Genomic DNA, 14,564 nt, shown 5'->3' with positions numbered 1-14,564 from the left:
GTAAGCAGCACTAGCGCAGCATTGACAATATGCCAACGTTAAGTTGATCTGGATTAGCCTTTTCTTCATTAACTCCGCTTTTCAGGCAATATTGGTATTGAATTGTGTTGGTGTTACATAGCCTGATGTTACTCTCGAGTTTTTACGATAACACGTCGTTATTATTGTTCATGTTCATTAAAATTTGGCTGACTGCGTCGAAAGCAATAAAGGCTCTTTGGTCGGTCTGATTACGCGTGTACGGTGGAGTCAGAGTGTCGAATGCATATGTACCAATGCCTAGAAAAAATAGGCCTGTTTTTGCGCTGCAGCATCAGGCCCAGTTTCGTCTTAATCCGGCCCTGTCTATGACGATCAAATTTGTTGATTCATTATTCGATAAAATGTTGAGATGGTGTTACGTCATTTCCCCGATTTGACGTATAATTTCATGACATCGTATCTATAGACAAAAAATTTTCCCAAGTTTTATGCTCCGTGAGTGTAAAAAAGATACACAGATGATAAATTTCCGAGAGATAGAATCTCCTTCACAATTTCTAAAGAATGGAACAACACAAATCTGCTGAAACGAAACATTTTGTTTTAGTGAAAGAATCACTGCAAGTACCAAATTCCAAAATGAACGCGTAAAGAATCATGGGCAGTGTTCCTTCAAAAAATATTTTTCAGTAATCATGCATATTTTAAGGTTGCGTTTGGAAAATTGCAAGTGAATCATGAACTTAGTGGAAAGTAGCCTACCAAGGAGCACAAACTAATTACAAACTTAATTCAATTTCTTCGCCATCGCTCTTTTCCGGTGATCACACACTTCATTTTACTGTCGTCAAAAATTTGACAACTTTTTAACTTAGGCCTATGCCATTTTTTAACTGATAATAACTGACCTGATCTTCTAAAGTGCAAACCGCGAAAGTTTTATCTTAACTTTTCATTACAATTTAGAGCTGAAAATACGCTCAGAATGCACCAAAGTAAATACAATTTTTCATTTTTTTTGTGGAGGAGGAGAACTCCAACCCCTCGCTGTTTTTCTCGTCTTACGAAGAAGCGTTCCCACTGTCACAACTCACCAGTGCCACCACATGTTAGTTGTACCGGTATTAAGTGTTTCAGCATTATAACCTATGGCTCTTACAGAAATGTATTTCCAAAAATGTAGTTTTAACGGCTCTCTGACCTAAAAAGGTTCCCGACCACTCAGGGGCGCCGGAACGATTTTTGACTGGGGGGGGGCAAGATTATGAAAAAAGGGCACTTTTGTTTACTAAAAGGCCAATTTTTTTTCCAATTTTTTAGATAAGACATAGCGATAATGCTAATCAATTAGCTCAATATGTATTGAGTAATGACAGCCTACTTGTGTCCGGTATACAAAGAAGGGCATTGCTATGTTATACTGATGTAACTTACTGTCAAGCCTTAAAAGTAGCCTGCAGCCATGGCCGCTAAGTAGTGCTTGAATGACCGCCGGTGCTACCTCCTCAATCGGCCAAGTTTGGCCGCCGGTTTCTTCTAGCCAATTATTTAATTTCGCAATAGAATGATCGTGGATTAACTATATGTGGAAAATATGTAGCCTAGTATCAAAGAGTGACGCAAAATTAGGCCAGCGCGTCATAATTGCCGCTGTTGCATTGTGTGGGAATATTGATGGAATAGCCTATATCCATCTGCGATCACCAGCGCTGTAAGTCTTGTTTGTAATTCCCGACGTTTATTTTAACAAAGCCTTAATCCGAAGTGCTAATTTACATCGGTTGGCAATATTGTAGTTTTTGTGTCGATTCGATATTGTCGGACATTGAATCGTTGTTAAAAATGGGGACAGCCTAGGCCAAATTTGGAAAAATGTAATGTTTTTTCAAGAGCACGATGCCCTGTAGTGTATCACAGCAGGAGATAATTTTCCAGCAACCTTTCGATTTTCATCACAACTTTGTTATTCCACCGCTGACTTTGTTATTTATCGGGCTCAATTCAAGTCAATGGAGATTTTAAATAGTTGTATATCTTTTCGCAATTTGCATCCGGCCCGCAGCTGTTAATCTCGCAGCCAGTGCCGGTCTTAGGGCATTTCGGGCCCTGTGCAGAATATGCTTTGGGGGCCCCAATGAAAATGATCCAATTCAGTAGCGTAGCTAGGTATTTTGAAAGGGGAAGGGGTGGTTTGACGGTCAGGTGGCGAAGCCTGACGGCGTGATCGCCGAAGGCGACACCCTGTGGTAGGGGGTCTGGGGGTCTCCCCAGAAAAATTTGAAAAATTACTTTGAATTTGGAACATTCTGTGAGCATGTTCAACAAAAATTTGGGTATGAATATTACTGTAAAATGGTGCTGTCCGGTGGCATAGCAAAAAGATAAGATCATGCTTTCTTCAGCATTTTTCGGAAATAAAGCTACCGTATGGCTCTATGTTGAGTCTGGATCAACTTATTTCTTCTCCTGAAAAATCGTACCTCGATTTCTTACCCTGAAATCGGAATAACAAAATCAAACTTCGAAATATTTCGTCTCCTGAAAAGATCGAGAGAAATTTGAAATATTTGCGGCAACTCCGAATAGCGACTTCGGCTCTGTTGTTTTTTTTCCTCGATCTTTTCAGGGTACAAAATGTTCAGGGGACAAAATAGGTTGCACCCGTTGAGTCTCTATGTTTTCTTGTTGCTAATTCTTTTGTTGACTTCACTTGTTGAATTTTTCGATTGGAAATGACAAAATTAGCCTACTGCATTTTCTGAGTAAATTGCGGGCCCCCTAATTTGCGAGCCCTGTGCGATCGCACGGTTTGCACACCCCAAAGACCGGCACTGCTCGCAGCTATCCGGCCCTCAGAGAAAAAAGTTTGGTGACCCCTGCTATAAATAGAAACTCGAAACTATGCAATGCTAGGCTACAGACTAGGTGAAATGTGAATTAGGCCTATGGTTGATATAACATTGCAGTTGAAATGGGGTTGAACTCATTGTAGCCTACTTCATTTACTGCCCACTTATACACGAAAAGAGTGCTTGTGAATGTCACATAGGCGACTAGTGTCTTTGTTTTTGTACTATGCCAACAATGAAATATTTGCTGTCTGCAGCAGGCTATTCAAACAAAAATATCAATTGACAAATCGACAACGCGTGAGAACCGTGGGAATTCAGTGTAGGAAGTAGGCTGAGGAAACCGTTTGTTCTAAAATTTATTAACAATTATGTAAAGTTTCTAAACTTGTGAGACGTCGAAACAACATGGTAAGATTGATTTTCCCAAATAACTGGGCATTTTTGCCTCCCCCCCCCCGTCTCCTGCGTCTATGTAGTGTAGGCTAGTAGGCTTACTTGAAGCCTACTATTCAATCAATCAGTGAAAGATTACTATCACTGCTACAGCTGATCAATAATAGTAGGCTACTGACTTTTGAAAAGTATTGCTTTTCAAAGAAAATATTTATACCGTGAGATATTTTGATTTTTTCTACTTGATCATCTTTCTGCAGTTTTTAGATCTTAATACCACCATCTCAGTAATATTTAGCTATAAAGACAAATATGAGTAGCGTAGGCCTACTCATTTACAAAGTAGGTGGGTAAAACAAGTTGATATGATCCAAGTTAACAGCACCTGAAATTATTTCAAAGCTAATTCATTTCGGGTTAATGCTGCACCCACTTTAAAACTTCTGTTGTTTTTTGCTACTTGCGTGAACCATGCATTTATTTTTAATAGTTTTTAAACTTATTGTTTCGTTTAATGTAAGTATTTTGTCAATTGTCAATTTTATTTCTACTTTGTAACTTACTTATTATTGACATGGGAATTGACAAGTTATGTTCAAAATATTCAAATCGGGACATCAAAGTATTCTGGTTCTAGTTCCTCATGTCAGCTTCAGCATAGTGCTTCTATTAAATGTTATGAATTTACTTTGTTCGCATTAGAGAGCAATTTTCGACAGATCCTTTTCCACCTCGAACCCTACGATTGTATTCAGCTAAAATAAGATTTGCATCCCGGAGTCTAGGTATCTCTGTTCACAGCAAGCACAGTTTACAAACGCAATAATGTTACCCAGGGTGGTCCAAGACTGCAAACATCAAGGACCCCATTTAGGTTTGATGAAAATTTTCTGGGCCGCATAAAAAAATGATTTTCAGCTTGTTTGAGACTCAAAACAGTTATTTTGAGCAAGTAAACAAGATACAATACATTAGCACAGTATTAGTAGGCTAAACCAAAACAATGTATGGTTTCTTGCTTTTGGTTATCGTGTCAGTCTCTACTGTAAATTCGATGATCGACCGACGTAAACAGGCATCCAAGGGTTCATTAGCCATTCTGTTCAACGTGTTGCTTTTCAATCGCTTGATAAGTGAGAAAACTGCTTTAACAATAGACCTAGCCTACTACAAAACATGGAGCTCATCTTCAGTGCAAAGTCTTTCAAATTAAGCCCCTTCGGAACGGTTATTCCTTGCAAGCAAACCAGACACTCTGGTTTACCATTGTTTTTGTCAAAAAATACCTTTCTACCAAATGAAATTGAACTCTCTGTTTTCCTTTGACACTTATTTTATTCTTTCGTGTGAAACAGGATTGTTCAAATTTCAGGGCAGGTGATGGAAAGCCAGGTGAGTGTAGCTTCGTCCAATGCTGTTATACCATGCATTCCATTTGGTGCCTTGTAAATAGAACATTCAAGAACAACATGGTCAGCAGTTTGTTCCTTCGCGCGCATTTGCAGGCCGATGAGAAAGCCAAACCTCACCTGTACTAGTTGGAATAAAAGCGGCTGACTCCTGTTCTGATTCTGTTAAGCTTAATAAATTACTTCACTTGACTAAACAGATAAGTTAGCAGCTAACTTACAAATGAACTCTAGAGTAGGCCTATATGCGAGCAACATCGAGGAAGACTCAAGTCTGTGTCGTCACAAACCCTATAAGAAAATTTTTACCTTACTTATCAGTTACCTACTGAGCTGCATTTTGATGATGTGCGACTTATTTAGGGTTGTGGCCAATGCAATGTATTTATGCAAAACGTAAGTGGGTGCATTATACAGTAACACATGTGGATGTTGCACTGGAAAATCCGGCATGCAGGAAGTGTTCACCGGCTGCACAAAAGCTGCACGTGGGCCGCAATGCCGCATGCATACGGCCAAAGTTTGGACCACCCGGCTGATGTAGCCTATTGCTATTACATATAGGCAAGTACAAAAGCTACAACACGGTTACAATGAAAAAACAGCTGAGATCGAGTTACATTTCTATCCATCCTCAAGTGTTCACTGATCCATTCTGACATAATCAATCGCCACCGCCTCAACAAAAAAGTTAAAAAGCATTTCAAATTCAAATGTATGTTCAAACAATCACAAATGTATTGAAATTAAACATGAGGGAAAACACAAAAAGAAAAAGATTTTTGATTTAATTTCTTATTCTTGATGGCCAATGAAGCATCAATAGTATTTGTGGCATTATTAAAAAGATGAACACAAGATAGAGTTTAATGATAATGGTGACTATGTTCTGCAGACGTGCAGTATAAAGAGACCACTTAATGTGTTCGGTTACTTGCGCTTCCATACAGTAGCATGAGACACAGCCCAAAGATACTCTCTTGCCGTTTCACGAATCAAAAAGGGTAATTCGATTGTATCAAGAAGTACAAAATGTGCACCCAAGATCGATTTCATTCTGTCAAACGCCCGCACTTCTTTCCCGTTTTCATCGAGGTAGCCTCCAAGCCATTTTGCCTGGAAAAGCACAACTTCGTTAGCCTGAAACATTGCAGCCCCTACAAAACGCGCACATCTGCCATTTGATAACCATTGTTATCGCCTGGTTTTGGAATTTCCCCATGTAGGATGTATGACGTAGAATATCTTGACTTACTTTGTCAGTATAATGTTCCATGAACGTATATGGGGATATGATTACACAAATTCCTCCTGATTCTACCAAGCAAGAAAGTCGTAGCAAAAAATCTATTGGATTCGGTAAACGGCAAATTACATTTGCTGCAAGCAGGCAGCTAAATTTTCCAAGGTCCGGTGGAAGGTTGCAAGCATTTCCCTGACGAAAATGACATCTTTGTCGTTTCTGTAAACAAAATATAACAAGCCAACAAATGACAGCTTCATGTGATTAAGGAATATTTCCTCTGCTCAGTAGCTTCAAAAGCGAAGCATATTACAGTAATACCTTTTAATTAAACGACCATTGATCTGGTATGATGAAAAGTGGCAATGCAGTCTCAGACTGTTGAGAACACGGGAAAAATTTACACAAGAAGGCAATCAAGGCAACTTTCAACTACTGGATCTAAATAAATTAAACAATTTCTTTCAATATCCCGTAGCCTAAGTCATGTTTTTTCTTGCAAATTGCCTTCTTTACGTTTACTAAAATGCGTAAATTTATTTGCAATATGTTAATAATTTTAGAGAAAGATAGGTACGCTCAGCGCCTGTTGTCGGAGGATATTTTAAAGCGAGAGATAGCTGTAGCCTATTGGCTAGTTGGAGCTTATCAGCAAGTCTTCTACACTAATCCACTAAACAGCAGTTTAAAACGCAGATTGTTCAATGAGGCACATAACTTATTTTGATGTTGCTTCAACGTGGAAAAAGTGCACGCAAGTAACTTATGCATTGACGCTTTTAATTAAACAAAATTGAAAAGGATTAGGCTATAATTTCTTTCAAAATAACTTAACTTATTATAGAAAAATTCTGGGAGGCTTTAAGAAAGCTCAATGTTTTTCATTTTTTGGGTAACTTATACCTAGAAAGATTAGGCCTCAAAGATCCTTCAAAAATGAGTGTTTTAAAGTTATTTGTGTGGTGGAATCCATAAGCTTTACTAAAGTGCCTATAGTCTACACCAGTGGTTCTTAACCTTTTCCTGGCACGTCTCGCTTTAGAAAAATTACATGATTTGCGCCCCTTCTCCCCTTTTGAAAAAGTGCAACACCAAAAGCAATTTTATTTTTGTGTAGGCTATTTATTGATCAGGCAGGCGATACTTGACACCCCCTAGGGGGTGTGATCCTCCCCCCCGGTTAATAAACACTGGTGTATACAATATTGTAAAATAAAAAATTAAAATATACCAATTTGTGGAACATTTAATAAATACATTTTCAAGAAAAATAAGGCAAAACTTATCCAAGGCTTAAGAGTTCTATAGGGTCCTTACCAAGTGCTGTGGTACAATAGCTTCATACTTTGTTGTGAGGACTCCTTCTGTAATCATTTCATATTTCATCCTTCCACTTTTCTTCAAAGCATTGCACGTTTTCACAAAACCATGACTGTAATCAATTCCAATGACCTCATCAAATTGTTTTGAAAGCTCAAACGATGCTCTACCAACAGCACATCCAACATCTAGAGCTCGATTAAGTAATGTTGGCTAAAAAGCAAAAGAAACAAAAAAATATATCGGCTGATCCATGATAGAATATAAGCTAAGTAAAACCAAACCACTATTTCACACTCACACATGTTGTTCAGCGCACAGAGAAACTTACGGAAGGTTGGTAATATTTTAAGCAAATTTCCGCTGCTCTTTTTGGAAAATCAAAGCAGTTCTGGAGCTCGTCAAATAAATAATTGACTGAAGGGCCACCATAGTTAAAAGCAAGATATTCGTTGCGATATTTAACCGATTCGTAAGGATTTTCTGCTTCTGCCTTTGTTTTTAAGGTGACGAATTGTTTTTTCTTTGAAAGATTGAAAAATTGATAAAACGCTAATCCACTTCTTGCAACAAAAAGATTCCTTATAGGATTTCTTAAACTGTATTCCTTAATGGACAATGTTAAAACAGGCCATATTAATATCAAAAAAGCATGCTGACATTATTGATTTCCTCTTAAATTCATGCTGAAAATTGTAAAATGTTAGAATAAACTTTTTGTGCAACGATAGACTTTTTTTCACATGTGGATAAAGGACCGGTAATAGAATGCAAAATACGGTGTTACATTTTAGTCACTGCTTAACCATTTGGCTGTCAACTCTACAAAAAATTCAGAAAAAAAAACTCTGTGCTTACCACCCAATATAATTGTTATTGCTTTCCAATTTACTGCAGGAGATGATAACCAATCGAGCTTGGAGTTCAACATGTCTCAATATTTTCTATGACGTGATACAAAAATCTATTTACTTACTTACGATTCTGTCTGAAGAAATTACTCACAATAAAGAAAAGCTAATAACTTGCCATAAAGTACGGCTAGTTTCTCACATCAAACAACTGTTTTAACAAATGCATGCTAGTCTATGACCATCTTGCAAGGATACACTCTTGAAAAAGGAAATCCGCTATCTAAGAGCGGGTTTCAGATCACACATGTCCTCTTAAACTTCTGCAGCCGAGTGGGGGAACGACATATGGAACTTGTAACAGATTATATCAAATTCGTTAGATTGAAAGCATGGGTCGGTAATCTTGGATGACCGTTAGCCTGTTGCCGAATCATGCCAAAATATTAAATAAACTTTATAGGCTACTGCGAAGGCAAGGGATGTCTGTTATTGTAATGCAAAGCAAATGAAGGCCTATAATCAGGCCAGACTACCAGTCACACGCAACCACACCTACACGTGCTGCACATCAATAATGGACTCAACAGAATAGTTTAAAGATTGGATTTCATCATTGAGCTATCAAAGATAATAATCAAACTATACTGTGTATCAAATGAGTGAAGACTTTTTTTTGGAACTCCCTCTCTGATTTGCCGTTTTCGCTACCTTTTCAAAGAAATTTGGCGTTTAAAAGTGGGTGGGCCAGGCCCACCCAGAAAATAAAGTAGGTAGGCCCAGGCCCACGAGGCCCACGTGGTTTCTCCATCCCTGCGTTTGAAACCAATTGTTTCGGCCAAAAACAAGCCGAAACCAAATTATACTTTTATCAAAAGCTGTTCGAAATGAAAACAAACAAAATCTTACCCAAAAAATATTTGAAACTAAACAAGGACAAAAACATTTCAGGTCGAAAGAAATAAAACTCGAAATTTTGTTTTGTTTTCAAAAAGTTTTGGGTTGTGCGAAATTATTTGTTAGGAACTTTTGAGAGAGTCTGAATAATTTAATTGGGTAATTTTTTGGACAACGTCTTTCAAGGCTACCAACCTTAAATTGTAGAACTGTCGGCCTACATTCATTCGGGTCTTCTTCTTCTTCTTCTTCTCTCGTTTGACTTGTAGTAGCTTAGATTGGCAATGCCTCCTCGTGCAGCCAAGATACGGTAGTTGGGTCCAGTTGTCGAATACCAGTGATTCCACTTGGGGGTCGTAAGATGGAACATTCGTGGAGTATGTGTTGCATTGTTTGTTCTACCGCTCCGCAGACACATATCGGCGAATTATGCAACCCCCACCTAAACAGATTAGCTCCAGTACAGCCAACGTCACATCTGATCCTGTTCAATGTGACCCATGCCTTTCTTGAGAGGTCTGCTCCAGGAGGGAAGGAGAGTGCTGGCATAACTGAAAACTGGGGAGGGATATGTGGCAGCTCTATATTCATTCGGGTAGGCTACTTTCTGCGTTCGCAGGTTTAGCGAAAGATTGTTTTATATCGGTTACAGCCTCCTGGTAAATGCACTGGCACAAACGAAAGCCGGCCTCTCTTAACACTCATTATCATCATCGGCCATGCCTGTTTAAGGCGTCGGCTACTGTGGGTCTCCACAAGGATCGATTGTTCATAGTTCTTATTAAACCATAGGCATACGCAGCCGAGTAACGTGATCAAGTTTAACATTTTCAAGTTTATTACATATAGAAACACAAAACTACGCAACAAATTAGGTATCGAACGTTTTCGACATCACAAGATGTCCTCTTCAGGAATAATACATACAACTTAACTACATCTGAATAAAATACAATGGTTAACTAAATCTATAAACAGGAAAAGACAAAAACTGCACAGTACTTCTGATCTGCCTCTGGACATGATCTCAAATCTTGGACATGATCTCAAATCTTCAAACTAAGATCTTGGAAGCTTTGTACATAAAACGTCACAATCCACTTTTGAACAGACAATTGTATGCTTGCGGCTCGTCTTTCTTGCTCTCTGTATTTTAAAATTATTTTTTTCGCACCTTGCCTTTCTACCACATCATGTGATCTGTTTAACACCTTTTGATGCAGTTACCTTTGATTCTCGTGAAGCCTATATCGTTGAGTTTCAGCTAGTCAGAAGTACTGTGCAGTTTTGTCTTTTCCTGTTTATAGATTTAGTTAACCATTGTATTTTATTCAGATGTAGTTAAGTTGTATGTATATTATTCCTGAAGAGGACATCTTGTGATGTCGAAAACGTTCGATACTTAATTTGTTGCGTAGTTTTGTGTTTTTATATGTAATAAACTTGAAAATGTTAAACTTGATCACGCTACTCGGCTTCGTATGCCTATGGTTCAACAAGACAAACTCTCTACCGAAGCTCTATCAGTTCTTATTAAGTTAACAAAATCTTGGTTTGTCCATGTTGAAAGATTTTTGAAGATTTCCAAACGTGGATGCCCGCGGTACCTCTGACCAGGACCTCTTCACTATAACAACCTCTGACCTTTTAACAATATAATCATAAAAAAGTGCAAGTATGAATGTTTTATTAATTAGGCTAGGCTGGCTAAATGTTAATAGCGACAGGGCGCCAGCTTATCCAACGAGCCGTAAATCAAACTTTCGCTTGTGAACTTAACCAAGCCTTTAGTCATCAATCAATGACATTGCTTCTCATGCTAGATCGATAGCCACCTAGCGTTCTTGTTGATCTTTTTGATTGCAGACCATAGTTATGCTGCAACAATTGCTGCACGTTGTTCAGTATTTATGAGTTAATAATATGATATAGAGCCAGGCTATAACTTCCAACCACCTTCCTTGATCTTTAGTCTAACTTCAATAACCAAAAGTTTTTCTAACCTTTGAAGAGGTAATTTTTTCTGCAAATCTGCATTAGGCCTACGAAGCTACGTTTTCATATGCACAAAATCTTGGACTTTCTGAAAATCGTATCAAATATATGAAAACTTTTGGTTTGAATTTCATGGCATTTCGGCACTCTTATTTTTACTCTGTTGTTCTACACAGGTATAAACAATAACTATTTGATCATTTCAAAACAACTTAATTTTTGCATCGAAACCAAATTTAATGTTTATTTTTTTGTTTCAAACACGCCTACTTTTTGTGCATAAATTTACCTTGCTCATCATTTGTTCTATTTGACTTCAAACACACTTCGTTTGTGTCGTAGCGAACAGCTGCTGCAGCAACAGACAATTGCTGCACTGCGTTGTAGCTCCAAAACGAATTCCTTTTTCGTGAAGGCTGCTTCAGATTTCCATAAAGTTTCATGTAAAGGAAAAAAGACAACAATTTCCCGTCTGTCGATGTTAGATCATTATATTAAGTCAAAGTTCAAATCGTAATCCTATCGTTCATTCAAATCACGGATTGCCTCAAGGTCAAGCTGTAACCAGAAAAACTTGTTTTCTTTTTTTTTCTTTGCGATATAAAAACATTTCTTTGTGGCAGCATAGTTAATAAATATAGGCTATACCGCTATATTTATTAACTATGGTGGCAGGCTTTATGTGTATACTGTGTGTAGCCCATAGCCTATAAACGGTAGAAAGAGGGTTTTAAACTTTCAAATAACTCTTATTCTCTTTGTAAGACAATGTTCATTCTAATATTGATGAAAAAAAAATCTGAAAATGCTTATCAAACACGACTTAATGCAATAGCCTTATTGTCTCTTCGTTTTATTGCATGCGAGAAATCCGTATTGTTACACCACAATCACATTGTGACATCGTCTATTTAGTCCGGGAGCGGGGATGGTTGACCCTGCATTGTTGTATTAAGTTTTTTTTACTGTTGATTTTGGTAGCCAAGGGTCTCTATTTTCAGAAACTGGTTGATGACATGTTGTCACCTTTGGGCAATTTGAGAAATTCAAGATGGCGTCCAAGATGGCCGCCATTACCTATAAATGACCATAGCTCCCTATCCATTCACCTTAGGAAGGTGATTTTTGTCTCTATACCTAGGTTGTAGGGTCAAGCTATCCATTAGGATTAAGTATTACGTTAATATCGTATTACATAATGGTAATTTCCAAGATGGCGTCCAAGATGGCCGCCATTACCTATAAATGACTGTAACTCCCTATCCATTCACCTTAGGAAGGTGATTTTTGTCTCTATACCTAGGTTGTAGGGGTCAAGCTATCCATTAGAACTAATTATTATCTTAATATCGTATTACATAATGGTAATTTCCAAGATGGCCGCCATTACCTAAAAATAGCCGTAACTCCCTATCCATTCACCTTAGGAAGGTGATTTTTGTCTCTATACTTAAGTTGTAGGGCTAGGGGTCAAGCTATCCATAGAACGAAGTATTATCTTAATATCGAATTACATAATGGTAATTTCCAAGATGGCGTCCAAGATGGCCGCCATTTCCTATAAATGACCATAATTCCCTATCCATTCACCTTAGGAAGGTGATTTTTGTCTCTATACCTAGGTTGTAGGGGTCAAGCTATCCATTAGAACTAAGAATTATCTTAATATCGTATTACATACATAATGGTAATTTCCAAGATGGCGTCCAAGATGGCCGCCATTACCTATAAATGAGCATAGCATAACTCCCTGTAGCCTAAATCCCATGTAACTATCATATTGTAGTAGACGGGCACTAATAATTCACTATTGTCTTTTTAGGTGCTGCCCGTCAGGGCCCGATTAACCATGAGGCACAGGCCTCAGGCCCCCTGGTTTTAGGGCCCCCCATTTTTTTACATTAGTACCGTATGCGTAGGTAGTGAAAGTTGTTGTGCCAGTGTGTCCACAGTTGTTATTTTTGAGTAACAATTTCAAATTGTGTAACGATTTTGCTGTAACAGTAACAGTTTAACAGTTGAAAAAGCTTCTTGTCAGAAAAAATGTGGCTTCAGCTGCAACCAAGTCTGATAGCCAAACTAACATTGATTGTGCCTTTGAATCATTTGTTGTAATGATCAAAGACTCGTCCGGCTTCCTGAATTCAGTTGAGTTGCATGAAGCAATGAAGCATAGGCTACAAAGAATTCGGGAGTGATAGTCTCACACGTCGTTTAATTGTCCCAAACCAGATTTACGCAAGGGTGATTTGCCTGCAGGTTATTGGGCGGGACAAGGTTGTGCTTGGTCATGAACTTGCGTCAGTTTCAACATCCATGTTTGATGATACTGGAGATATGGGGGTTGTGAAATCTAAATCTACCTTAAAGAAAATTCTCCAAGTTGAGGTGTCTGATAGAGTTGCTGGCAGCGCAGAAGGTTCTACTAACCTCTTCCAAAAACAAGAAGCAACTGATAGTTGATGATTTTGTCTAGGATGAGAAGTTTCATGAGGACAACACACAACATCATAAGTTAGTGGTAACAGGAGCAGATCCGGTGCCGATCAAAATCAGTGAAGGTGGAATTGTCATCTCACCGGCAGATCTGTTAACTTCACACGAAGAAGCAGATAACGTCATTGTTCAACAGGTCTTGAGTGGTGCCTCGCAAAATGCAGAAAGCAAAGTCACTGTCGTTGCCGATGACACTGACATCTTTGTACTGTTGCTGCATTATCATCACATGGCAAATCTCAAGAATGTTGTATTGATGGAGTCCCCAATCAAAGGAAGCGCGGTGCTTGATATAGGAAAAAAACTGTACAGAAGCATTGCCAGGTAGTCAAATGACTACTCACGGCACATGCACTTTCTGGCTGTGACATCGTCGCCTCCTATTTCAAAATTGGGAAGGCTACTGCATTCATAACACTTCGATAGATCAAACGAAATATGGTTGGGTAAAGGATGACCAAAACAAGTCCCTTCAACCAGTCACCCTACCTGATGAAGTCGAACTAGCCCCAGAGATGGTATATACGACGTCTAATAAAATATGGATGCCACAGTACTACTCCATGCAGTTCACGTGCTTGTAGTTGCAACTCTGCTAACATGAAATACACAATATTTTGCGCCAGCTATAATCGGGTTGCTATAACCTGACATCATAGAATAGTATGTAAGATAATTTAGTGTTACTACGGCCATGAATTTCACACAAATTGCGGTGGGATGGCGCAACGTTGTTGGCTTTCCAATTATGCAAACCTGGTTCGACTCCCGGCTTCAGCTGGTTGTTGAAAAACACCGCTCACCTCTACCCAGGGTGTAATAAATTGGGTGGGCGTAGTTGCTGAAGTAAAGGCGGCCGAGAGAAAGGAACTGGCCACCCTACTCTCCTTAGTGCCGAAGGCTTAGTACAATGAGAACCTTATCTTCTCATACCCGACACTAGAATCAAGTATGGGACTCCCCTTTACCTTTTACCGCCATCTTGGAAATTACCATTATGTATGTAATACGATATTAAGATAATACTTAGTTCTAATGGATAGCTTGACCCCTACAACCTAGGTATAGACAAAAATCACCTTCCTAAGGTGAATGGATAGGAAGTTATGGTCATCTATAGGTAATG

General features: G+C 38.6%; 1 protein-coding gene across 1 annotated transcript; it reads right to left on the bottom strand.

Moving 5' to 3' along the window:
- Nucleotides 1-5,011: 5,011 nt before the first annotated feature.
- On the bottom strand, nt 5,012-8,130 carry LOC145783964 (uncharacterized protein YmfD-like). Its single transcript, XM_082595724.1, has 5 exons — nt 8,092-8,130; nt 7,531-7,722; nt 7,197-7,412; nt 5,892-6,098; nt 5,012-5,752 (listed from the first exon to the last, which is right to left on the bottom strand). The coding sequence occupies exons 1-5, from the start codon at nt 8,128-8,130 to the stop codon at nt 5,567-5,569; spliced, it is 840 nt and encodes a 279-aa protein (XP_082451850.1). The 3' UTR covers nt 5,012-5,566.
- Between the last annotated feature and the right edge of the window lie 6,434 nt (nt 8,131-14,564).

The sequence above is a fragment of the Aplidium turbinatum genome, chromosome 15, assembly GCF_918807975.1.
Source record: "Aplidium turbinatum chromosome 15, kaAplTurb1.1, whole genome shotgun sequence".
Lineage (NCBI taxonomy): Eukaryota > Metazoa > Chordata > Ascidiacea > Aplousobranchia > Polyclinidae > Aplidium > Aplidium turbinatum.
Note: the sequence above shows the minus strand (reverse complement) of the source record. Positions and strands in the feature narration are given on the sequence as shown.